General features: G+C 42.5%; 1 protein-coding gene across 6 annotated transcripts in view; it reads left to right on the forward strand.

Annotated features, from left to right (window-relative positions):
* The window catches only part of ADAMTSL3 (ADAMTS like 3), a 468,377-nt gene that overhangs the window by 351,784 nt on the left and 88,978 nt on the right, over positions 1-27,615 (forward strand). For all 6 annotated transcript variants that reach the window (XM_067030016.1, XM_067030022.1, XM_067030019.1 and 3 more), the window contains 3 exons: positions 7,268-8,327; positions 18,973-19,100; positions 21,229-21,357. In XM_067030016.1, the coding sequence (XP_066886117.1) occupies positions 7,268-8,327; positions 18,973-19,100; positions 21,229-21,357 (1,317 nt within the window). The remainder of the gene's footprint in view (positions 1-7,267; positions 8,328-18,972; positions 19,101-21,228; positions 21,358-27,615) is intronic.

The following is a 27,615-nucleotide window of genomic DNA, read 5'->3' on the forward strand; positions in this document are numbered from 1 at the left end:
ACTATATGATGAAAATATCAAGAAACATATGCCTCATCCCCTTCCCAGGTTATCTCAAACCCACTCGCTCCTCTCCAGCTCTTGGTCTTCCTCCTTGTACCAGCCCAGCATCTGCCTCTTCAGCTTTCATTATAGAGAGCTTCTACTCTTCCTCTATGCCTTCTCAGATTCCAGTAACACCCACCCCTGCCTGCCTGACATAGCTGTAGCCCTTGGAAACCCAGACAGGCTCAGGGCTACCTCGCCAGCACCCCTCTTGGGCTTGTGTCACCTCCTGCAGCATCCAACAGCATACATTTATTTTATCTTTTTCTCAGTCATTCATTTGTTATCCATTCAATAAACAGTAAGAGTTTTTCTCTTACTGTTTACTCTTACTTACTGTTTACTCTTGTTTACATGTACCAGACACTGTGCTGTGCCCTAAGGACAGAGAGAGACATATATAAACAAATAAGGAGAATAAAGTGCCAGTGATATCATAAAAGGATGCAGAAGTGCTCACTGCTTCTGGGGGATGTGAGGAAGAGTTTCAAAAAGGAGGAAGCTTTGAGCAGAATTCTGAAAGCTGTGTCCATTCATCAGACCCACACGGGACACAGGAGAACCTGGGAAAAGAGAACAGTTTTGGCAAAGGTGGGGTATGACAAATGGAGTGGTATGTTTGGGGAAACTGCAGGCAATTCCATAGGATTAGAACTGAGGTTGAAGGTGGGTTATGGTGAAAGGGAAAGCTTGAGAGGTGAGCTGTAGAGCATCTTGAACCCCATAATGAGGAGTTTAGATTTTATCAAAGAAGGAAGTGACATAGTCAGATTTTATTTTGGTTTATTTACTCAGACAGCTGTCTAGATATATTTTTTACATTAATTTTTATTGGAGTATAGTTGCTTTACAATGTTGTGTTCATTTCTACTGTACAGCAAAGTGAATCAGCTATACGTATACATATATCCCCTCTGTTTTGGATTTCCTTCCCATTTAGGTAACCACAGAGCATTGAGTAGAGTTCCCTGTGCTGTACAGCAGGTTCTTTTTTTTTTTTTTTGTGGTACGCGGGCCTCTCACTGTTGTGGCCTCTCCCATTGCGGAGCGCAGGCTCCGGACGCGCAGGCTCAGCGGCCATGGCTCACGGGCCCAGCCGCTCTGCGGCATGTGGGATCTTCCCGGGCCGGGGCACGAACCCGTGTCCCCTGCATCGGCAGGCGGATTCTCAACCACTGCGCCACCAGGGAAGCCCAGCAGGTTCTTATTATATCTGTTTTATACATAGTAGTGTATATGTGTCAGTCCCAGTTTCTCAATTCATCGCAGCCTCCCTTCCCCCACTGGTATCCACAGGTTTGTTCTCTACATCTGTGTCTCTGCTTTGCAAATAAGTTCGTCTGTATCATTTTTCTAGATTCCACATATAAGCGATATTATACGATATTTGTTTTTCTCTTTCTGACTTACTTCACTCTGTATGACACTCTCTAGGTCCATCCACGTCTCTGCAACTGGCACTATTTCGTTCCTTTTATGGCTGAGTAATATTCCATTGTATATATGTGCCACATCTTCCTTATCCATTCCTCTGTTGATGGATGTTTAGGTTGCTTCCATGTCCTGGCTGTTGTCAATAGTGCTTTATATACGGATATATTGGAAAAATATGAGCGTGCAGGCAGGGAGTCTAGTCAAGGGGATATGACGATCTCTAGGTGAGAGAGTGTGAGGATAGAAGCAGTGAGGCTACATTCTAACAATGTTTCAGATGTCCCATCTAAGTACCTGACGGCTGGCTAGAGTTGGGAGTGAAAAGGACAGTGGTGTGCTTGTCAGTGTTTAACAAGCAGCCCTGGGGCAAGGTGGGTGGCGAGGAGGGAGAGGCTGCTGTCATTTGTTACCTTTGCTGATTTCCGTGGTGTGGATACTCCCATCGTGGTTGGTTTCTGGCCACCGATGTGGCATCATTGAATGCAGAGTTGGGAATGGATAGTAACAGTCTCACCGACCTGTGAGTCTGTGAGAGGAAGAGCCGGCATGCCAGTGGACAGGGAATAATCGAGATCACTCTAGAATCTGCCTTGAGGAGGTTCGTAGAATATGAAGCCATTAACTTAGGGCATATAGGAAGAGGAGGACTATTGGAATGGGTTAGGGAGGCAGAGGTAAAGTGTTTAGGTTACAATATTTTAAACCTGTAGTAGCAGGAAGAGATTTCCAGTCAGCAGTGGACTATTAGATCTTGTGCTCTAGAGAAAGGTCTAGGTTAGACAGATCAACTTGGGAGGCATCAACGTAGAGTTGTTAGATGCAACTACAAGATCATCCAAAGAAAAGTTTAGAGCAAGAAGAGAAAGGGAGGAAGTGGCCAAGCACTGACACCTGAGGGGTGGTAGCAACAGCCAGCAGCATGCTGGCAACGAACAGTGGTGGGAAAGGACCAGAAGAAGGGTTTAAAAAAATGGTGGGGAGGCGAGACTTTTCCATGAACTGAGTGATTACGGGCACCATGTGTCCTAGAAGGGTCAAGCACGAATACTGAAGGGAGACATTGTATTTGTCACTAGGGGACCATCGGTGGCCTTTCCCTGAGAGCTTTTAGTGCGGTGCTGTGAGCAGAAGCTCATCTATCCTTGGTTGAAAAGTGCATGAGAACCAAGTGTGGAAGCCGTTCCTTCAGCCTGATGATACACTTACTATGTAGTCTTCGTGGGGCTTCACAGCCCATTTAACCAGTACCGCCTATGGCATCCCTTGTAGCCTCCTCTCAGCTACCTGTGTTTCTACCCTAAAGAGAATCTGAAAAAAAAGCTGCCCGGGTTCTTTTTTTTTTTTTTTTTTTGTGGTACACGGGCCTCTCACTGTTGTGGCCTCTCCCGTTGCGGAGCACAGGCTCCGGACGCGCAGGCTCAGCGGCCATGGCTCACGGGCCCAGCCGCTCCGCGGCACGTGGGATCTTCCTGGACCGGGGCACGAACCTGTGTCCCCTGCATCGGCAGGCGGGCTCTCAACCACTGCGCCACCAGGGAAGCTCTCTGCCTGGGTTCTTGATGGAGCTCCAAAGGGGCTTGTGAGATCCTCCATGCCAGTGGGAGCCATGGGAGTCATCACCAACCAAGCAGCCCCATGCAGGGCTGGATTCTGAGGGCCCTGGGTTCCACAGGGTCATAGGAAGGCTTAGAGGCTGCTTTGCAGCCAAAGCCCATTCGCGAGTGGCAGCCGTCAGGTGATGGTGAGACCGAGTGTAAACATCCAGCACAGATGGCTTGGGGCATAAACCTGGCATGGCGCCAAGACTTAGCGTCCGTGGCAGGGACACAGCTGGAATTAGGGCTGGACACGAGCAGGCAATTGTGATCAACAGCCTCGGGCATCAGAGCTGGCCTTTACTGGGTAGGGCAGGTTGACACTGAGGCCAGAAAGAGGACCTCCAGAAGAAAGATCTTTTCGTTTTCTAGAAATGCCAAAAGATGTGGCATTTCTCGCATTCAGCACAGTGGGAGAGTGGAGGGATGGGTTGGTACCCTTGCTCTGCCCGCAGGCCCTCCAGGAGGATGCCATCACTGCCTGGCCACTCTCTATCTCATCAGGCTTGTCCAGTGTGGCAGTTTGGGGGCATATCCAGATGCAGGAGGAGGCAGTCACCTGAAACCAGACCAGTGTCTTGCCCAACAACTGTGTCTGATGAGGCCACGCTCCAGGCACTGCTCCAAAGGAACTCACTGGAGTCCCAAGAGAGGAATTGGCCCACGCCATGGGACCTGGCAGCCTGGCAGAGCCTGATCCCCTCCCCAGGCATACATGCTAACTGAACTGCCGCATACCCAGCGTGAGTAATTGCTAAACAGGCCTGGTTGGGAGTGGAGCTGGGGCCACAGGGCCTGCCTTCCAACAGATGGGCATATGCAGCCAGAGGGAGCGGCGGAGCTGCTTGTGTGGCTCACCCAGCCATGGGCAGGTCCTTTACCAAGGCTCAACACTGCCTGTCACCTGCAGACTCCCCTTTTTGAAGGAGTCAGGTCCCATCTACTTTAAGCCCCAAGCTCAGCTGAGGGACATCTGGCTACCAGTGGACCTGAATGTAATTAGAACCCTTCTCCATGGTAATTAGAAACCATCTCCATGGCAATTTGAACCCATCTCCACACAGGATGCTGTGTGGGCTTATACCAGCCTCAGATCATCTCCAGCCTGAAGTATCAAGCCAGGCATGTGCTGCATTCCCCATGTGGGCTTCTGCACCTTCCCAGTAAGAGCAGGAATGTTCAAGCTATGGCCTCATCTGTAGCAGCCCTCAGAGTCTGTCTCCACACATCTCTCTCAGTTGCATGAGTTCAAAAGTCTGACTTTGACCCAGCGTAAACTCTGATTTTGAAGAACAAGTTTCAAAGCCATCCACGTGCACATTTATTTTCCCATTGTCCGCCACTGAGGGATCAATGACCAGACAGGGTGTTCAACTGAATCCTTTTAAATGATAATAAAAAGAGATCTTTATAGATCTCTTTTTATATGTAGTGTAGATATTATGGATATGTACGTGTATAGACATACATACATACCGTGCATTGTGACTACAATAGGCCACTGATAAGTATTCATAAAATGCAACCAGATAAGTAAAATTAGAAACCACTGAGTAATAAAAAAGGAAAACAAACAAGGCGAATATAGGCCTTGTTAGGATTATTATAGGATTATGTCTTGAATTTTGCACTTCTGTTACATGTGGGCACAAATTTAGCTCTAAATTTGATAACATAACTATCTTGGAAAAGGCAACCTGGTCGATTACACGTTTCAGTGTTCATTGGGTAGGAAATGGACTAACTATTCAGAGGAAAGTACAAGAGTTCCTGATGGTGAGACCACAAAGAAACCCTCCTACCTCCTCCTTACAGAGGACACCGCAAGTTGTAAAGACTTTGGCAAGGTTCGCACAGAAAACACAGATGCTCTTTCTGATTTTCCCTTCCCCCCTTCACCAGCAGCATCCCATCAGATTGCCTTTGAGTTAATGCCGTGGGACGCTCCGGGGCAGTGGTTCTCAACCTTTGCTGCCCGTTTCAGTCACCTGGGGAGCTTTTAAAAAGTCTGATGCCCAGGCTGTTTCCCCGTAAGTCAGAATTTCTAGAGGTGAGACCCAGGGTATTGAGAATAAAAAACAATAATAGCAGGTGTTTCGAATGCGCAGCAAAGTTTGAGAGCCACTGCCTGTAGTCAGAGTTGATACTGAAGCTCTACACACCAGAGTTGTAACTGGTTGTTAAAGTAGGGAAATACTTCCCAAATGGTTAGTAAGTAGCCTCTGCCTGAACCCCACGACTGTCTCCCAGCTGCTAGGACCCTCCTGCCAGGAGCCCTCTGACCTCCTCGTAGTGTAACAATGTCGGGAGAGGGGACACTGCAAAGACCTGGCCCAGTGCTACAGCTGCCGTCAGCTCTGGTTGACTGCACCCTCGCCATGCAGATTGTTAAGTATTTGGCGTAGCATCTCTGCCTATAATAACAGATGAACTGTAAATTTACCAGGAATCCTCCACTTGAACAGCGGTAAGTCCAAAACTCTATGTTGCCAACCGAAAGGAAATCTGGATGCCTTAACTGGCTGAGGGGAGCTTGACATCCTCTGTGAAGGGTCTGCATCCCACTAGAAAAGGTGTATGCATGACAGGCCACCCCGCTCCACTTAGAGATGAGCCCGAGGGGAGCATTCACAGGCAGAACCGTGGACAAGGGGCCTGGCCTATTAATTGCATCTCTGTGGAATTTGCATGCAAACTCATTATGCCTGTCCCTCACTTAGCACATTCTCTACCACAACCCTGTTGTTATGCACCCAACCCTGTTGCTTTTCTGAACATACGGGCGCGGGCGCCACCACACCCCAGCAGGCAGGCAGACCCTAAAGGGGTCATGAGCCACCGGAGAGGAGTCCAGGAGTTTTTCTGGCAAACCAGGGTACTGGTGAACACACTCTAGTTCGTGCCCAGGGCCTGAGAAGCCCATCTAAGCGGAGTCTTAATCTGGTTCTCCTCCCAGCGTATCCCTGCCAGTGCTACAACCAGGAGGAGCTGTAACCGGGGTCCTCCAAGGTTCTGATTCCCCCCACTCCCCCCGACCTCGTCTCGTGACCTGAATTCCACAGTGCCATTTCTGTGGATCCAGTCTCTCTTCTGTCACTTCCTCCTTCCAGGCCCTCTAGCCCACGCTCCACCATCTGCCCATGGACCTAAGTACATCTTCAAAGAGGAATCAGTCTCCCACCTGCATCAAGCCCCCCCTGCTCACTTCAGAATCACCCTAGGACGCATTGAGGCCTTCCTTCCCGCCGGTGGACAGTGGGAGAGAGCCACTGCTCTTGGCGGATGGGATCTGAGGAGTGTCCTCTTTGGCCTTAGCCCATTAACTGCAGCCAATGCCCAGGAACAAGCAAGAGTCAGCCGACCCTTGATCCGTCTCAGCTTGCCCTGTTGTTTGCTCGCTGGACCTGCCTTTGTCCGCTGACAATAGTCATATATGAGAGCTTTTAAGTGCCCGTTAATGTGCTGTGCTCTTGATATAAATGCTCTAACCTGCCACATTCCTCTGACAAAGCTGCTAACATTACCCACATTTTTACGAGTGAGAAAACTGAGGCTCAGAGAGATTAAATGACTTGTGCAAATGGCAGTGCTAAGATTCAAACTCAGATTCATCTGGCTTCCAAGTGCCTGTCCCACCTTTTCTTCTTTGACCACTTGCTTCTTTAGGCCCCCATGCTAGTTTAACCGACCCGCTTGGGTTATCTGCTGCAGTTGGCCAGCTTCATCCTCCTTTTCAGATCCTTCAAATGCATTCACTCATCTCCTCAATCACTGCCTCCCTCAGATTTGGGGTACCCCTGGCCAAGCCATGCTAGATTCTCAGGGGCCTCCTCCCCTAGGTGGTGGAGGCCCCACATATCAGACATACCCTTACTGATGGAAACAACCACTTAACTTCATGCCTCCCCAAACCAGAGCTTTGTAAAATAATTTACATGCTTCTGTGCAATTCATTCAAACGTGGATTCTTTGCTGCTAAAGTACCAGATAGTTGTGGAATTTACCCCCATCTAAGGATGTATTTTATATATATATATGTCATTACTTATGTTTTAGTTCTCAAATGTCTTAAAAGGGGAAAAAAGAATTTGTTGACTTGTGCCAGCCTTGGAAGATTACAGTCAAAAAGCTTTCATTATTGAGATATTTGTGTTGTCTTTTCTTTCTTTCTTTCTTTTTTTTTTTTCCTACAGAAATGCAACCGGAGGTGAAGACCAAGCTTGGCAAGCAGGGTCCTCAGATCCTTGGTGTCCAGAGAGTCTACATTCAGACAAGGGAAGAGAAGCGCCTTAACCTGACCGTCGGGAGCAGAGCCTATTTGCTGCCCAACACATCTGTGATTATTAAATGCCCAGTGCGACGATTCCAGAAATCTCTGATCCAGTGGGAGAAGGATGGCCATTGTCTGCAGAACTCCAAACGACTCGGCATCACCAAGTCAGGCTCACTAAAAATCCACAGCCTTGCAGCCTCCGACATCGGCATGTACCGGTGCATCGCAGGCTCTGCCCAAGAGACAGTGGTGCTCAAGCTCATTGGCACTGACAACCGACTCATTGCACCCCCAGCCCTCGGAGGGCACACAGGGGAATATCCTGGGATGGACCATAACGAAGCCAATAATTTGGGAGCCACATGGCATAAGATGAGGCAGAAGTGGAGTAATAAAAATGAGCTTTATTTGGACGGTGGCCAAATTTATCACCAGCCTCTCTTAAGAGCTCTGTTGGGCCACTGCAGCCATTCTGCAGGAAACGCCAACTCCTGGGAGTTTGAGAAAAAGCAGTTTGAATCTGCAGTGAAACAGGGAGCCTATAGCACGGATACGGCCCAGTTTCATGAACTGATAAGGAACATGAGTCAGCTCATGGAGACCGGAGAGGTCAGTGATGACCTTGCGTCCCAGGTGATATATCAGCTGGTGGCTGAGTTAGCGAAGGCGCAGTCTGCACACGTGCAGTGGAGGGGCATCCTGGGCGAGGCGCCTCCCGCGGCTCACCCGGGAAGTGTGCCCCAAAGCTCAAATTCGAAAAACTCAGGCAAGCTGACATTCAAGCCAAAGGGACCTGTTCTCTTGAGGCAAAGCCAGCCCACCTCGATTTCTCTTAATAAAACAGTAAATTCAAGGATTGGAAATACAGTCTACATTACAAGAAGGACGGAGGTCATCAATATACTGTGTGAGCTTGTTACCCCCGGTGAGGCCACATATACTTGGACCAAGGATGGAGCATTGTTACGACCCTCTGAAAAGTAAGTAAAATAAGAATACAGTGTTTCCTCTGTAATACCGTCTTAATGGTTCTTCTTCCAGCTTTCTTGAAAATATTTTCAAATCCCTTCTCCTAAGTGTGTTTCCAACAGGATTCTTTAGGAAAGAAACTCAAAAATGTTAGGGTATGGAATGTAAAATAGTTAGCTAGTGGGAAGCAGCAGCATAGCATAGGGAGATCAGCTCAGTGCTTTGCGACCACCTAGAGGGGTGGGATAGGGAGGGTGGGAGGAGATATGGGGATATATGTATACATATAGCTGATTCACCTTGGTGTACCACAGAAACTAACACAATATTGTGAAGCAATTATACTCCAATAAAGATCTTTTTTTTTTTAAAAAAAAAAGAAAGAAAATCAAAGTAGTCTTTACTTCACCATCATTTTAAAGTGGAGGGCTAAGTGGCTACCAGTTCTAGGAGAACAGTTACTTTCTTCTCAGCCTATTATAGATAATGTTTTCTGGCTTCCATTTTTGTTGTTGAGAAGTGTGTTGTCAATGTAATTATTATTCACTGGTAGGTAATATGTCCTTTTTCTCTGTTTATCTTTCAAAATTTATTATCTTTGGTGCTCTGCAGTTTTATGATGATAAATCTACGTGAGTGTCTTGTTTTAGTGATCTTGCTTGAAATTTGTTGCACTTTCTGTACTGAGTATACATATTTTTTATCAGTTCTGGAAAATTCTCAGCCCATTTCCTTTCTGAATGTAGCTTTTTCTTCTTTCTTTCTAGAACTCCAAATAAATGTATGTGAGAATTTCTCTGTCTCAATCTTCCCTGTGTTTTAACCTCTCTTTCATATTGCCTCTTTTACTTTCTAGTTAGCTACTTGTCTCTTCAGCATTGTAAAAAACTAAGTGGATATTAGCCCACCCACTTAGTTTTCCATTTCAGTGACCACATATATAATTTTTAGAAGTTCTGTTTGGTTATTTTGTGGATTGTTGAATAATTTTTGATAGTTTGTCAAGGTGTTCTTCTATTTCTGTATATATTATGTAAAGTATAAGATTATACATTAAGTATAAATAATCCAAAAGCTCCAACTAAAAGCCACAGATTGTCAGATGGTAACAAAGCAACAACTAACATATAGGTTGTCAACAAGAAGTGCACTTCAAATGTAAAAACACAGATAGGTTAAGAGTAAAAGGATGGAAAGCAGCATATCAAATAAATGCATACTTGAATGTTTCTAACAGCCTTATTCATAATAGCCCCAAACTGGAAACAGGCCAAATGTCCATCAACTGATGGCTTTGTAAACAAATTATGGTATGTCCATAAAATGGCAAATGCTCATCATAGATAAGGAAGGAGCTACGGATATATACATCAATGTGGATGAAAATCAAAACCATTATGTTAAGTGAAAGAAACTAAGCATAAAAGACTACATACTTTATAATAATTCCATTTATATTAACTTGTAGCAAAGGCAAAATTACAGTGATAGAAAGAATGGTTGTCATAGTCCTAAGGTTTGGGGGGAGGGGACTTGACTGCAAGGGAGCAAAGGAAACTTTCTGAGGTTATAGAAATGTTATATATTTTGATTGTGGTGGTGGCTACACGAATGTATACATGTGTCAGAAATCAAATTGTACACTTAAAGTTAGTGAATTTTATTGCCTGGTAATTACAGTTCAATTTATGTGTCTCAAAACAAAAAAATCTTAATAGTATTATACTTCCTTTTCCCCTCTCTCATGTGCTATTTTTTATCATACACTTTACTTCTACTTACATTATACACTCTAAAATGCGTTGCTACTGTATGTATTCCATACACTCACCTGTCATCAAAGGAATTTTTAAATGAAAAAGAAAAAAAGTCAGGGTATGGTTTTCACATGTGCATGGGAATTCTCAAAATGAAATCGTACTTTCCCAATCACTATCACATAGGTGTGATACAAGACTGGATACCGTTAAGATTGAATTTAAGCATGTACAGACTCTCTCTTTGCAGGTCTCTTAACATTTAAAAATAAAATCAACATAAGGGCATTAAAAAAGCATACTTACAGTAACCTTACATTGTGTAGGAACTGTAAATTAGAATCTTCCATATCTAGAAGATGTGGTATCTCATTTGAACTCACACCAGCCCCATGAGTTTGGCAGGGTAGGGGTTAATACTTTTCTGATGAGGTCGTTGAAAAACAGAATCTCATGACTAATTCACGGCCAGTCAGAACCAGGGACCTTATCTCCTGAACACTGCCAGTGCTGTTTGAAGATCACACAAGTAAAAGCTTTGGTAGAAAGATTGAGAATCTGAAGTAATTGTCACAAAATCCAAAAATAAGATGCTAAGGATCAAAGTTTTTTGAGATGTTCGAAACACAATGTTGTCACCTTATTTTATTGATAGTTATCCATATCAGTGCAAAAATATCACATTTCATTCATTTTACACAAAATAACGGGATAACAGAAATATTAATTCGCTTTTGTGTTCTTTTCTGTCTCCACATCTGGCTGTTTGTATACATAGGGTTATAGACCTTTTGCTTTCTTTCAATTTGAGTTTAAGAGCTCAAGCTGCACCTTATCTGCCTCTAGGGATTGTTGAGAGACACAAAACACCAGATGTTAAATTGCTTTGCAAACCATACGTTACTTTAAAAATGCAAGTTTTATTTTTATCATGTCGTTTTTTGTGCATCACCTAATATGTGAAACATTAAAAGAAATGTAGGTAAAATTCAAATTTTATATTAAATTGTTAGGCTATGTCTTAGAATGAAAAAGATAGAACAAGTCTAATTTTTTATTGTTTTGCCTGGAACGCTGAACACAAGAGTATAATGAAGTTTTTGAAGTGGAATTAACCTTCCAGATCAACTAACTTCGCAGTTCTCAAATCTTTTGGTCTTAGGATCCCTTTAAACTTAAAACAATGATGAGAAGCCCGAAGAGCTTTTGGTAATGTGAGTTATATCTAGTGATGTTAGAAATTAAAACCATGAAACATTTAAAAGAGCCGTTTATTAATCCATTTAGAAATAAGTAAATAAGCCCAATTCATGTTCACATAAATAACATAATTTTTGAAAAGCAGTATTTTAAAAATTACTGATAATGACATTGTTCTACGTCTCTGCAAATCTCTTTCATTCCTGGCTTAATAAAATACAGCTGGATTCTCCTAAATGCTTCTACATTCAATCTGTTGTGATAGGTTGTGGGTTGTTTTTTTTTTTTTAATTTTCAAAGGATAATTTAATAATTTAGTTCCCAGCTGGTCAAGTAACCAGGATCATTCTGACTTCACACCCATTTGAGAAACAGTTGGCATAAATTATAAATGGAAACAAAAAAATTAATGATTTTCTTCCCCTTCTCAGACCATTTTTCTGTAAGATTGGGGTATAAGAAGGCTATGAAAAAATGCATCATGACATTACACTAGTTTCACCTTTCATTCCTACATCCCGAGTTAACGAAAGGGAAACAAGACGATTTCTAAAAAACACGTATATTCTAGGAAAATCTCTATAGTAAAGTGTGACTAGTATGACGGTGTGTGTGCATGTGAGCACTTCTGGGGTATTTCCATGCCTTTGGGGTGCCATAAGGTTCCCCTTTAGAATTAGTAAGATGGGGATCTATCACCTCACATTGGATTTCCTGGTGGTTTTTCCCATAGTTAAAAAGAAGTTATGAAACTAATATACTATGGTAAATCAACTATACTTCAATTAAAAAAAAAAGAAGCTACACCCTGTTATTCCTGATACTGAGATCTTTCAAGTCCAAGTGCAAATACAGATTTAAAACCTGTTTTTCTTTGGTTTCTTCACTTGAAAATTTTATTTCCCTGAAATATTCTGTTGGCTTTCTCTTTTTCCTTAGGTGTGCTATTTTTTTTAAAACATGTGCAAGTGGATTATCATAAAAAGCCAGCACAATGGATATTTTCCTTAATTTGCATTTTTGGTTTTTCTTTGCATACAATATTTCTTTTGTTCTGAATACAAATGATATTTTTTTTTGTTTTTTTTTTTAGCATCTCAGCTCGGTGCTTTGTGTCCACCTAGAGGGGTGGGAGAGGGAGGGTGGGAGGGTGACGCAAGAGGGAGGAGATATGGGGATATATGTATATGTATAGCTGATTCACTTTGTTATACAGAGAAACTAACACACCATTGTAAAGCCATTATACTCCAATACAGATGTTAAAAAAAAATAAAGATGTGTTGTTTCTATTGACGTTTGTAGAGAGAATTTGGCTTCATACAGATATGTCAGTTGGAAAGAGAAGGAATATTTTCATAGCCCTTTCAGGTAATTGTGGCTATTCTTTTTTTATGCTACACTAAAACTAGACAAGTGGTAGTTTCTTAAAGGTTAGCTGGAATGTGGAATCTAAAGTCATATTAATGAGATTTTGGTACTCTGTTACAATGAAATCTGTTGGTTTCTCTTGCTCTTTGAATGAATCTTTTAACTATACTAGATTTTATAACATCATACATTGGTCATTTGGAAAATACTGGCTGACTGAGTTATACGCGTCTTCCAAATGTTGACACATTTCATCATACAGTACAAAAAGGACGTATATTCTTTAATATTACTACCCAGTTTTTTAGAAGAATCTTTGAGTTTTCGAAAGCAGTCAAACTCACAATGAAGGTTACTGATTTTCCAAAATTCTAATTTTCCCCTGAAAGCTAGAATTTTATCATTGGCAACAAATACTGTCAGCTGTTTTCCTTGAATTGGCTAGCTCGTTTTTGTTCATTTAAAAAAATATTTTCGGGCTTCCCTGGTGGCGCAGTGGTTGAGAATCCGCCTGCCGATGCAGGGGACACAGGTTCGTGCCCCGGTCCGGGAAGATCCCACATGCCGCGGAGCGGCTGGGCCCGTGAGCCATGGCCGCTGAGCCTGTGCGTCTGAAGACTGTGCTCCGCAACGGGAGAGGCCACAGCAGTGAGAGGCCCGCGTACCGCAAAAAAAATAAATAAATAAAAAATAAAAAAATAAAAAAATAAAAAAATATTTTCCAAATACCCAAGTCCGAATAATCATGGTTTGTCTGTCAGTCATTCTTGCAAGTAAAGTGGTATGCCATGAAAAAGCAGCTAGTTCAGCTAGCAGTTCACACAATCACACCAACACACTTGGGCATGCAGCAGAAGTGCTTTGTATTTCCCGTTTTGTCGTACAGAATATTAAAAAATTTCCACTCAAGGGTCGAGTTATAGTAAAATTAGTAAGTTCTACTGCTTCATTAAGGCCATTCTTAAGGGAGACTGGCATTTTTGTTTTTACTGCAAGTGTGTGGTACCAAGAATACAGTGACTACTGGTACCCTCTGGTGCCACTGCCTTGGTTCCAGTTCAGGTACCAATAGTTTCACCCACCACTGCTTTTACTATGCGTGAAAATGTCAACACAGTGGACAATGCAAATAATGGCTTAGTATTTACTATTATGAGGATAGTTTTGAGCTCACGGACCCCTGGCATCCAGGGACTACCCTTTGAGGACGGCTCAACAGTTTCACATTAGAAATTATAAGGAAACAGAGGCTGAGAAGGTTGATCAGTTGACTTGTGGCCATAAAGTACTACAGGGATGTAGTAGAGCACGGTCAGTTCAAGTCAATGTTTGTTGAATTGAGTTGATTTTAGATTGTTTGATTTGTTCAAATGGAATTAACATTCGCTTCTGAGGCTGAGACTCCTGGAAATTCTGTAAAGGTTCTGACATCCCACTCAGATGCGTTTCTGCATACTCTGAGGAGCAGCCATTTGATATGGAAACAATCCTATATGGCTATTAAGAGTTTTGTTTTTAATGTTTTAAGGGAATTTTTTGAAGATCTATTTTTATTTCCATTTTTTTCTCAAATTTACCTAATTAATTTTTTAAACTTATGTTTAAACTCCTTTATGCAACAAAGGTTCTCAGTTTTAGATATATTTTTCTGAATTTCACAAATCTTTTCAGCTGAAGAAATTCTGAAATGGAATTATGTTTCTGAGAGCCTCTCTCCCTTAAGAGGAAACAGCGTGGGCGTGGAGAACGTTTGGATGCCAGCAGAGTAAGAAATCTCAGCTAGGAAGGGAAGGCTGTGGGTGGATTCACTAGGGATGATGTTATGGAAAGATCAGCCTTGTTATTACTTAAAGTTAAGAATAAGGTTATGCAGCAAAGGCCAAGATCAGATTCTTTAAAGAACTTTCAGCCCACGGACTGGTCCAGGCTGGATACTGGGTGGCATCACCTGGCAGGAAGGTTCACATGTGCTCGACTATTTTTTTTTTTTTTTTTTTTTTTTTTTTTTTGCGGTACGCGGGCCTCTCACTGTTGTGGCCTCTCCCTTTGCGGAGCACAGGCTCCGGACGCGCAAGCTCAGCGGCCATGGCTCACGGGCCCAGCCGCTCCGCGGCACGTGGGATCTTCCTGGACCGGGGCACGAACCCGCGTCCCCTGCATTGGCAGGCGGACTCTCAACCACTGCGCCACCAGGGAAGCCCTCGACTATTTCTAATCTCAGTGATTTCTCACTGTGCTGTAAAAACTGAGGTCAAGAAAACAAAGGAATCATCTGAGAATTGCTGAGTCATACAAACGTACATATGAAATAATTTAATAAAACATTTTAGTGTATAAACATTTGTCAAGTAGAGTTATTAGTTATACTTTTGTTCTTAATCAACTATTCCTTAATAGGGATTTGACAGTGCAAGTCTAGCCCTAGTAATAGCTAGGTCTGCCATATTCCTGTTTTTGTTCTGAGCAATTCAGCTGTTTTGGTTTCTGCCCACCCTTGTATATTTCATTTGTGGGTTGCAGGGGGGCTTGCATTCTCCTAGTACATTTATTCTCTACCATTATTCTGTTCTGTTGTAATCATTCATGTATTTTGTCATTAAATGTTTTTGAAAACTTGCTGTATACAAAGCACTGTACTAAGCATTGAAAATGCACAGCTAGAAATAAGATTTGGTCCCTACTCTTGACAAGATCACAGTCTGGTGGGAATAAAAAGATATTTTATAAATATCTTTTTAAAGATATGAACCAGAGAAAAAGGAGCCCAGAGGGGGCAGAAGATAACTCTAGGAGTATTGGGGAAAGCTTTACCGGGGGAATTACATTTGCTCCAGGACTCAGTGGGTAATTCAGAGTTTGCCTGCAGTGGGGAAGGGCATTCCAAATAAAGTGAACAACATATGCAAAAGCTCGGGGTGATGACAGATCATAGAATGTCCTGGAACCTGTCAGAGGTTCATTATGGCTGGAGCATAGGATGAGCGAGCAACATGAAGTGACAGGAAATGAAGTGGCCCCGTTCAGTTCATGAAGAAACATATAGTATTTAGTGGTCAGAACAGTCCATATTGCTGAGATCTGTAAGGTGGGAAGGGGCAGGGAAAAAAAAGTATATGGACCACTGATCCTGACAACCTATTAGCAACTTCAAATCATTAAGAAAAAATTAGGGCTTCCCTGGTGGCGCAGTGGTTGAGAATCCGCCTGCCGATGCAGGGGACGCGGGTTCGTGCCCCGGTCCGGGAGGATCCCACATGCCGCGGGGCGGCTGGGCCCGTGAGCCATGGCTGCTGAGCCTGCGCGTCCGGAGCCTGTGCTCCGCAACGGGAGAGGCCGCAACAGTGAGAGGCCCGCGTACCGCAAAAAAAAAAGAAAAAAAAGAAAAAAAAAGAAAAAACTAAAATGAAATTAAAGCAGAGCAAGTACTCTTTCTCATTTCCTGAATAATTATCTCACCCCTGAGGATACACCTGACCATCTCTGATTCTCCAAGTGGTATTTACATGCAGGTGTAATACTTGGGAAGCCATAAGGAACTCACACAGTGTAGTCCTGATTCTTAACAGCATGGTCAAAATCCACTATAATGCAGCTTGAGCTTTGTTACCTCCACTGACTTTTTCATACCGTGAGAATGAGATAATAACCATTGCCAGGCAGCAGTGAAGGTCCACGCACTTCCAGTGTGAAAATCTGAAATGAAAAGTCCACATCTACAGTTTGTTTGGAAGGAGCGGGGCAGAAAATGAGGGCTTAACAAACGGCAAATTAAGGTTTGCTTGTTTGTCTTTTTCATTTATTTTTAATTTTTTTTAGTTTTTAAACATTTTAATATAATTTTTAAAACCTTTGTGTGGGAAAATATTGACACACAGGAAATGTAACATTGATTAAACGTTACATATGATATAATGTTGGTTTATTTTTATTTTTTGCGGTATGCGGGCCTCTCACTGTTGTGGCCTCTCCCGTTGCGGGGCACAGGCTCCGGACGCGCAAGCTCAGCGGCCACGGCTCACGGGCCCAGCTGCTCCGCGGCATGTGGGATCTTCCCGGACCGGGGCACGAACCCACGTCCCCCGCATCGGCAGGCGGACTCTCAACCACTGCGCCACCAGGGAAGCCCCGTTACGTATGATATAGATCTCTGACATTCTAAATAACACTGTAAACTTATTTTTAAAATGTTCTTATTCACTAAACAAATTATTTTCAGGAAACTCAATACAGTTAGCCCATAAGTTCTTTAGGAGATTGGGTATTGTAAACATTGGAAAATGAAACTTACAGATGTTCTTTATTTATTATTATGAGCGATAATAGTGGAAGCCAGTCTGAAGAGAGTTTCAAAATTATGTATTTCTGGAGGTTATGTCACTTGGATAAAAATGAGTTTATAGGAGTGACAGTCATAAAACTGGACTTAATCCTTTGAGGACTCAAATAAGAGCATAATTTAAGCGTGACAGATTTAGAAATGAGGATTTTGTCCTCATTCATAAAAAAAAGCTAAAAAATTAATAACATACAATTTTAGGCATGTCATTAACAAAGTAGAATCCATTATCTCTGTTTTCTCACTTGTGACTTCTGGAGAAAGTTAATTTAAGTTCTCTATTTTCAATGACTTTTAAACTGCTATAATAAAAAGTAAGTAACATTTGAAGAAATTTTCTTAAGTTTTCCACATTTATTCTGAAGAAATTTGAAAGAATATAAACAATAGTGAAATCATTTTCTACTGACAGTCATATAGGATGGTCCTCTAGTCTCATAAACCAAAAGATTTATTATTTCATGTAGAATTAGAAGAGAAACCCCAGTTAAAATAATATGAAGAGAAAATTGATATAGAGTATAATAATTTATGGCACAATGTTTATTTTCTGTTCATAAGTGGTAGAGTGGGTCAACACTGAATTTAAAAAAAATTAGTAAAGGAGATTCGATTGGCCATTGACAGATTTTGCTGTCTTTAACTTTCCCTTTCAACTGTTTCCTTCTTGTTTTCTTATTAAAAACCTCTTCCACTCTCTTATACCTAATATTTCACTGAATACTTGGGAATTTTCTATTTCTCTCTTTCCTTCCATAGCCAAAATCATGTTCAGGACCACCATGCATGTGTATACTGTTTGTACTTTGCACAAAGGTACCCAGCTGAATGGGCAAATCTCTGGCTGAAATTGAGCTCACAAATTGCCCACAAAGCTGTGCAAGGCATTGTCTCTCCAGAGGAAGGGAAGGAGGTGGACAGAAGGGAACTCTCTGCTCACTAACCCCTGAACTATGAGGCTACATTTGCCAAGGGTGAGGGTCAACTTTTTTTCAAATTCATACAGATATCCTAGATATCCTAGGCTAGATATCCTAGATAGCCTAGGCTGTCCTAGATAGCCTAGAAGCAGCCCTAGTCTTCAGAGTTGCTACTCCCACTGCAAATGTTTCTAACATTTTCAAAGGAGTAGTACCCACTAAAGTCAACCGTAACACAGTAAGGTGTGGGTCAGTAATGATGACAGACAGGTGAAATTCAGTATGTGTAGAACTGAGAAATAGAGAAGCAGGAGACACAGCATCACTTAGTATCTCTGAACTATACACAAGGGAATCAAGGCTGATCCCTGTTTGAGATTGTCTTTCCCAGTAAACCATACTATTAAGGAACAGTAGCGTGGTGACTGTGTGTGCCTAATAATCCCTGCTATACTTCTTTTGTAACTTCACCTAGAGTTTACCTTACTTGGACTTTTGATTTTCCTGTAGAGAATGACACACGTCTCATATGGATTTGTAAGGTGCAAATTAGTGAAATTTTAATAATGACTAACAAATTATAAAAGAAAGGGAAAAATCAGATTATTTAAACTCACTATTAGTATTCAGTACTGTATTTTTCATGCTTGAAAGAAAACTATGTAATGTACCAAGAAAAATTGCAGTTGCGTTTTCTTGAAATGTATAATCTTACAGTTAAACGAATCTTACAATTCGTTTGCAATCCCGTTTGTCTTTTTAAAAACATGGTAGATTAAGCATTGAGTCCATCCAGAAAAGTCTGTTCTCATGCAAAGTGAGAGAGGATGATTGGATCTCTAAGCACAGTCCAGCTCTACCATTTCTCTGAGTTTCAGCCGAGAAGGACTTTTCCACCCTCTAGTCTATATAGTTGTCCGCTTATAGGCAGGAAGCTTGACAACATCATCTTCTGGGATCCTTGCCAGCCCGAAGTCAATCATTTTGCCATCTTCATTCTCTGTGAGTTGCTGTGGTTCTAGAACAGTTCAGTGTGTTACACGAGCGCATCCTCTTTCTGACTGTTCTACAGAGTCATTGTGGATGGAATGGGGAAAATGCAGATACAGAAACCTACAAAGAAAGAACAAGGAATATACGGATGTTCTGTCGCTAATCATCTGGGTTCGGATGTGGAAAGTTCTTCTGTGCTGTATGCAGGTAATGCCCATTGTTGAAACCTGGAATGCCTGGGTTTTGTTTTGTTTTGAACACTAAACTCTGGAGCAGCAGTTTTCACACTTCATGCAGCAGAATCACCACGGGGTGGGGTGAAAACACAAATCTCTAGACCCCATTCCCAGAGGTTCCGACACAGCAGGCTTGGGTTGGAGTCTGAGAATGTGCATAGTTGACATGTCCCCAGGTTATGCCAGTGCTGCTGGCCTGAGGAGCACACTGGAAAACAGCTGCTCTGGAGTTTGCTTTCTAAGAATTGGGAATTAATGAGACAGGGTTTAATCGGCAGTGTTGATAGTATGGACTTTTCACTTTTAAAGCGCCACCAGCCGGCGAAAGAGAGTAATTATCCTTTAAAGCTTGATGTATACCTCGCAATGGCGTACCCCCCAATCCTTAGAAACACTTTCAGGAAATTGTCATTGTAAATTGTCCCAGGATGTAGACAAAGTCACTTTAATATTAAAGTGTGCTTTTTTTATGAAGGAACATTTTTAGGTGGCAAAGTTGTAAGCAATGCTTCCTTGTGTCAGGCTCATGTTCTGGGATTAAAACTAAAATAAGAAAGTTATCCTCCAACTCTCTGCTGTGTGGTTTCTGGTATCTATGGCTCAAATAAACTAAGGTGAGGAAAAGACAATATCAGGGATTGCAACCCAGCATTTAGACAACTAAGCATTGATGTAGCCAGTACATCACATCTCTAAATAGAGGAAGTTGGACCAGTTGATTTTAAAAGCTCCTTGAATGTGCCAGGCTTGATGCTAAGTCCCTCTCCTGGCCGCATTCCCAAGGTAGGGCCTTCAGGCCTTGACTTTCTGTGCCTTGACCCTCCTGGACTGTCCTCTCCTGTGAGCATCAGCTCTTTTCCAGAAAACCTCAGTTCCAAGGTTCTGGAATTGCTGGGAGGAATAGAAGTCTCTCTTGCAGCTCACGGATTTCCCCGTAAGTCCATCCCAGAACAGCTCAGATTCGTGGGAGAGCTGGTGCAAGGTCCTCAGGGGCCAGAGGACATAGGACAATGACAGCCCTTTCCCAGCCAAAGAGTTCCTATCTTTTTCAATTCTCAGGATAGCATTTCAGTGCCCCAAGCACTCCAGGAGCAAATGGAACATTTTTTCACCCAAACACGGTCATTCCCAAGTTCTCTTCTACAGAATACATGGTTACCAAACACCAAAATGTTATTCTTTCATGTCCTATGCATTGGTGATAAAACAGATTAAAGAAATACGATGTGGCCTCTCCCTCCAAGAGCTTACCTGCTAATGGGGTGGAGGAGGGAAACCAACCATGGCAATAGTTCTGCAGTAGAGGAATGTGGCCTTCCCTGACCCCCATATGCTCCTGAGAGACACCTGGGCAACCAGCACCTTTCCCTACCTCAACAGCCAGCACCCTGTAATGGTGGTAATGGTGTCTCCCACCAGTCTATGCGTTGCTTGAGGGCAAGAATGGTTGTTTTCCAACTTCATATTCCCATTGTCCAGCCCAGGCACAAAGTATGTTTCCTGAGTGAGTTCATAAATGAATCTGGTTAAAACTACATGGTTCTTAAAATCCAGGAAAATAGAATTCTGTGAATGAATTCCTGATTCTTTATGACCTTGTTTTTATTATTCATCTTTTCCGTGCAAGTGTTATGCAGGTTTGTTTCAAATTTTCCTTCCAGGAAAAGAGTCAGGTGGTCCCAAGCCCTCGTGGGTATTGGTCCTGCTTTAACTCATCCAAGGCTGCACTGCAGAGATGTTAGTCCTGCCGTGCCATGTCTTGTTTGCATGAACTTCTGAATTCCTTCTTTTTCAAAGTATCAAAGAGGACTTTATCCTCAATTTTGGTTATAAAACCAAACTGTCCTCACAGTCTGTATAGGGTTGTTGCAAAGCCTCTTTGTAGATACCTCTCTGAATGCACCCATCCGTCCATCCATCCCCTGCGCACCTGCAGGCTGTGGATGTGCAGGTCCCCATGGGGCACCACGAGGGATACGGAGAGAGCCAGGACTCGGCCCCTGCTCTCAGAGAGCTCAGCAAAGCTTACCAAATGCAGCACGGTTTACTCAGAGCAAAAGCCTGAACCTAACATAGTTTCCTGCTCCCTTTGAATTAAGAGGCACCTGTCATCTTGGCTATTGGAAGAAATATCACCAGACCAGAGCACAGCCATCTCTCTGTTGTGATTGGAGGCATCGTGGAAGCACCCCAGCGAGCAAACGTGACCATCCAATGTCCTGTAAAAGGTGAGCGTGGTCATTGCCAGTGGGAGGGCACAATGCCAGCCCAGTGTGGCCGGGAGTCGCCAGCTGGCATTTTGGTAGCTCAGACAGCCCTACAAGCTTAAAATCTGATTTTCCAGCACCCGACAGAGGATCTCTCTCAAGGGTGAGCTGACACCAGCTCGTGAGACCAGTGTGTAAAACAGAATGCAGTTTAATCATTCTCATTGAGGACTCTGAGGACATGTACAGGACCTACCCTGTACACTGGCATGCTCATATTGGCAAGACCAGGACACCCTGTCCCGGTGGGCAGATCTGCACAAAAGGTCAGCTGCTAGCAGGTGATTGCTTGGTGAGTGTGGGGTCGGAGCAAGGAGGTTTGTTGGAAATCATTAGCTGTGTCCTCCATCTGGACAAAGGCTGTGCTAGGCAAGGCCAGGTCGGAGAGTGGGAATGTCAGGGTCCCGTGGCCTAGACTGTCTGTCCTGGACTGTCCTTGGGTGAGCAGCGCCAGTCTGTGCCTCAGCGGCGCTTTCTGCTTTGTTTAACAACAGCAGCTAAACCTTCTTTCTAACTGACTCATTCTTTCTTTAACAGAAATGCCATTTTCAGTCTGACGTTGTCTTAATCTAGGGCCATTCTGTCTCTTTAAGCCATGGATTCTTAAGTCTTACCCCGGGCCCATGCATGCCCCAACTGAGATTAATATTATACGCTGTACACACATACATTTTGTTGGGGCCAGGGGGCCTGTGTGAATAGCTTTGATCGGTTTCTCAGAGAGACTTATAAACTCAAAATTAAGATCTACTATGTTAGGGTGACCTTGCATGTGCCTGCCATTTACTGTGCATTGATTTAATTCTCTGGGGAACTGTATTTGCCTGGTTTCCTAGTTCTAACGGGGTACCTGTAGTTGCAGCCACTTGAGATGAATCTTGCCGAGGCCAGAGAGCCCAGGGTAACCGGAGGAGCCCTCACGGCTGGTCTCGGTACCAGAGTAAAGGTGCACGTAATGACAGGATCCTAGGACACGGCCATTCAGCTCTAAGGCTCTCCCTCCCTGTCATTGTCAGTTAGTTACTGGCCATGTTTCCTGAGCTGCACCTTTGGCTTCACAAACAGTGGAAAGTTGCTAACGCCCAAGGTGTTATTTTTCACCCCTTGGAAGTCCCTGCAGTATTTGGCCTACGCAGACTTTTGAAAAATCCCTCCAGCCTCCCAAATGACTCCACCCACAAATATGCGAGCTTTCTGGCAAAACACACCTACCATCACAGAGCCGGTGGCGTTCTCTGGCTGCAGCAAGGAGAGAAGCGGAACGGAACTCTGTAGTTGCCAAGCCACAAATGTCTAGAGTTTCTACAGCTCTACACCTGCAGAGGATTCTGCAAAATAGATCTGACTTCTATTAAGAGAAACCTCAGCTTTTAACATTATTTCTAAATTTCTTACTTCCCCACAATAGTTTACAATTAGGCTTTTGGGGGGATGAGCCATTGAAAGGACTGTGGTGTATTATTTGCTGTCGTTAAGTCAGGGACTGGATTCAGTGGAAACTGTTTTCATGAATGAAGCCTCCAGCTAAGACCGTTAAGCTTGTCTTGGTTTATTCTCCGGCCAGGCCCAGTCAGCATTTGTGCCATCTCTGGCCCCTCCTTGACTCTTGCAGTCCCTTGGACCCTGCGCTGTGCCCCCCTCGGGCCCACGATGCAGCTCAGTGTTGGCAGTCTTCCTCTGCCCTCCCCCCTGCCCCCTTTCAGCTCTTAGTAGGAATGGACCCATTTGGTCTTGCTTTACCGGGCAGTCATCCCCTATGGCCTACACCCTAGGAACTCATCAGGAGGTCTTTCCTTTTCAAAATAAACACCTCATTTTGAGTGATGTGCCATTTTAAATAAGCCTGCAGTGAACTTACTATGTTTTCTTATGGGCAGAAGTCATAGCTAACTTGGCTTTTTATGGAGATTCATCTTTTTATTTTTTAAAAATCTTTATTGGAGTATAATTGCTTTACAAGGGTGTGTTAGTTTTTGCTTTACAACAAAGTGAATCAGTTATACATATACATATGTCCCCATATCTCTTCCCTCTTGCGTCTCCCTCCCACCCTCCCTATCCCACCCCTCTAGGTGGTCACAAAGCACCGAGCTGATCTCCCTGTGCTACGCGGCTGCTTCCCACTACTTATCCACCCTACGTTTGGTAGTGTATATATGTCCATGCCACTCTCTCACCTCGTCACAGCTTACCCTTCCCCCTCCCCATATCCTTAAGGCCATGCTCTAGCAGGTCTGTGTTTTATTCCCATCCGTCCTACCCCTAGGCTCTTCATGACATTTTTTTTCTTAGATTCCATATATATGTGTTAGCATGCGGTATTTGTTTTTCTCCTTCTGACTTACTTCACTCGTGAAGAGGAAGTAATGGTGAAGTTGACGAAGGGTAGGAAGACTTGGGTTTTACAGACAGATCCGTCAGGAGCTAGTAGATGACCATAGGTGAGTCCCGTGTCTGTGCTACTCCCATCTCTAAAATAGGAAATACACTACTATATTAGTGGAAGAAGGGACCTGGGTTATCATCTAACTCAGCCCCATTTGATAGAGGAGGACATTATAACATTTACAAACTTGAATACTGCTTTCCAAAATTACATTCTCATATTGCAAACTGAGATTATATTATTACTGTCAATCAGTGGCATGTATCAATTTTTCTCTTATTTTTCAGTTACCCTTAAAATGTTTTCTACTAATCAGAGTGAGCTTATCTATTCAGACCTTTTAGACAGACAGATTCATAGTTCTTTGTTATAGCCAAATGTTTTATTTAATGCATGTGGTGTAGATATCAATAGTGATTGTCCGTAGTCACTCTTATGATATTTCTAATCATGATATTAAGTAATAGAACCTGATAATCTGCATTTCTAAGTGTTAAAAGTTCTAAATTATTTGTGAGAGTTATTTGTCTTATTCTTTAAAAAGTTTCTTCTAAAAATGAGAGGGGTGGGGAGTTTAAACTGCACCTCTCTGCCACCTTCTATTCTGGTAAGACAGGGAAGCTCGTCTGAGTAAAAGGACCAGTAAATATCAAGAGCTGCATATTTTATTTTTTCGTGTGTTAATGCTTAGCAAGAACATTATTTATCCTATAATTTCGTGTTAGGTGTGTATTGGGTTGCTTGTTTTTCTTCTTCCTTAAGCTCATTAGAGGTGCAGCTGATCTGAGTCTTTGCTCTAAAGTGTTCTTGTGTGTTGTGCTCCTCTTTAGTCTCCAAGAAACTCTCTTGGTCCATAGGTTGGAATGAGGTTAAGCTAGGAAGATGCTTTGGAAAACTGTTTGGCAATTTCCCTCCAAGTTAAACATATGACCCAACAATTCCATTCCTAGTTATATGCCCAAGACAAATGAAAACATATGTTCACACATAAACTTGTACCCAAATGCTCATAGCAACTTTATTTTTAACAGCCAAAAAGTGGAAACAACTTAAATATCCATCAGCTAATGAATAGATAAAGAAAATGTAGTATATCCATACAATGGGATTTTTTTAGTCATAAAAAGGAATGAAATATTGATACATGCTAAAAGATGGATGAATCTTTAAAGTGATGGTAAGTGAAAGAAGCCAGACACAAAAGATCACACAGTGTATGATTACATATCCATGAAATGTCTAGAGTAGGCACATCCATAGAGACCAATTAAAGGCTGCCAGTGGCGAAGAGGAGAGGAAAATGCTAAGAGAATGGAGAGTAATGACTAATAGGCACGGGTTTCTTTTTTGCGGTGATGAAAATGTCCTGGAATTAGATAGTACCGACGGTTGCACAACTTTATGAGTACACTAAAAAAAAAAAACAAACACCGAATTGTATACTTTGAGAGGGTGAATTTTATAGTATTTAAATTATATCTCATTAAAATCATAATCATAATACTCACAACATATTAGCATGTAAAGTTAAAACTTACGGTACAATCATATATTTTACTTATGAGTGTATGACTATATGGCAAAAATATACAAACATTCATGGGAAGGACATATATACCAATGTCAGGATTGTTGGTACTCCTGGGAGAGAAAAGAAAGCAAAGTTTAGGGACAGAACGTTAGCTGTAGGTGTAATGCTCTATTGCTTAAACAAGAACTAAAGCAAATAAGGCAAATTGTTTTCTAGGAAGTCTAAACTTACTAGTGATGAAGATTTAAGCCCTACACCTCTGTCATTTCTGAGTTCCCCACTGATAGGAGAGGATGGGGGAATAAGTAGGAAGAAGGTACAAAGCTGAGTGCACACAGTGTGTGTACAAGCAGATGGTGGGAAGCAAGGGTCTAAGCAGGTAGCAGCAGGGTGCCTGGTGCTCCATGAGATGAACAGAGAAGGTAAGCCATTTATACCTAAGAGATGCTGGTCAGTTTCAGAAGAAAGGTATTACATAAATTTAAAAGTATCTTCTTAATCTGGAGAGTTTTTTAGGCTTAAGATGCTGTGAAATATGCCTAGAGTTTTGTTGATGTCTAACTGAATTATTAGCTTTCTTTACTGGCTTTAATGATTTTCCTTACACGGGAGGACTTTGAGAAAATTTTTGTGGTGCAGCAAGATTATATGCCTAAATTCCTGAACACAGCCTCATGTGTCTGACAGTTATTTTCCCCCGACAGCTACTGGTTGACATTATGCAGTGTGGAACTCAGTTGCAGTGATTTAACATCTTTAAGTCACAAATCTCTTTGACCACCCCCCACGCCCCGCAAAAAACTCTCTCTCCAGAAAAATACATTTACCCACGACATTTTCCATATAACTTTCAGAATACTTAAAGAGAAAACCTGAGGATAATCTGCTTCCTCTTGTTTTATGAACCGAACATTTTAGTGCTTTTGACCATATTCTAAATCAAAGCTAATTTATTTTGCTTCATCTCTAGTTTTTGAAATGTATCCCCTCTTCTGTACTATGTTTATATCTCTTAATTTACGCCATATACAATCCTTGAAATAGCTAATATGTTTTAAAGTATTTTTAAAACCTCTTCTGCCCTAGTTTTTCCTACTTCTGCCTATGATAGAGAAATTTTCCCACCATTCTCCTCTCTGAACCCTAAATTCAATCAAACAATCAATCACAGAAGGTTGGAAATTCCATCCACCTTCCCATCCATTTAGCAAGCATTCACTAAGCATCTACTAAGCCCAATCTAGTTCCTTAGTGTACAGAGATGAAGAAGATCTTGTTTTTGCAGATATATAGACACGGAAACCATGATATAGCAAATGTAAAAGTATAAGTGTTTATGAAGACACACTGAGGAGAGAAGAGTTAAGGCTCCCAAAGGATCGGAGAAGGTTGACCGAAGAGATGACACTATAACCAGGCCACTTGGAACAAAAAGGAAGGCCATTTTTGTTGAAACAGTATATATGCAAAAGCACAGAAACATGAGAGCTCCTGGCTTATTTGCAAAACCATAAGCAGATCCACGTGACTTAAAGCAGAGGGTGTGAGGGAGAGTGGGAAGAGGTGGGTGTGGAAGTATACATTGGGACCAGATTGTGAAGGGCTTTTAATGCCAAGCTAAAACCCTTGGACTTTCTTTTATTGGAGGTGGGGCGGCAAAAATTTTTTGTTTTCATTTTTTCGCTCGGCTGTGCAGCACGTGGGACCTTAGTTCCCTGACCAGGGATCAAATCCGCACCTTCTGCATTGGAAGCGTGGAGTCTTAACTACTGGATTGCCAAGGAAGTCCCAAGAAATGTTTTAAGTAGAGTAATAGTATGACCCAATCTGTGTTTAAAGAGAACATTCTGTCTATAGTATGGATGCAAAGTTGGGGGGAGAAGAAACTGCAGAAAGTCATAAATTAAGCTCAGTGGTCGTCGATTGGATTGTGGAGCCAGTCACTCAAGATACTAAATTAGGATTCCATGCCTCTGGAGAGCTTATCCAAGAGAGAGCAGGCATATCAAGCAGTTAGCAATGGATGTGTCATTAATTGAGGATCTGGGACACAGTCATCCCCAGGCTAGGGCTGGGATGTTGGCACAGAGGTAAGTCAAACATGGAGAGAAACTACATTGCAAAGAGCTAAGGATTATATGCTGACAGGCAGCATCTCAGTAAGAAACATGTTGAAAAACCATCAACACTCATCACCCCAGATAACAATAACTTGAGTACCTAATATGTATCAGCTTGAATAGGCTATGAGGTGGATATTATCATTATCTTTGTGTTGCTAAAGAGTAAACATGCTCAGGGT

This window comes from Kogia breviceps, chromosome 3, assembly GCF_026419965.1.
Source record: "Kogia breviceps isolate mKogBre1 chromosome 3, mKogBre1 haplotype 1, whole genome shotgun sequence".
Classification (NCBI taxonomy): Eukaryota; Metazoa; Chordata; class Mammalia; order Artiodactyla; family Physeteridae; genus Kogia; species Kogia breviceps.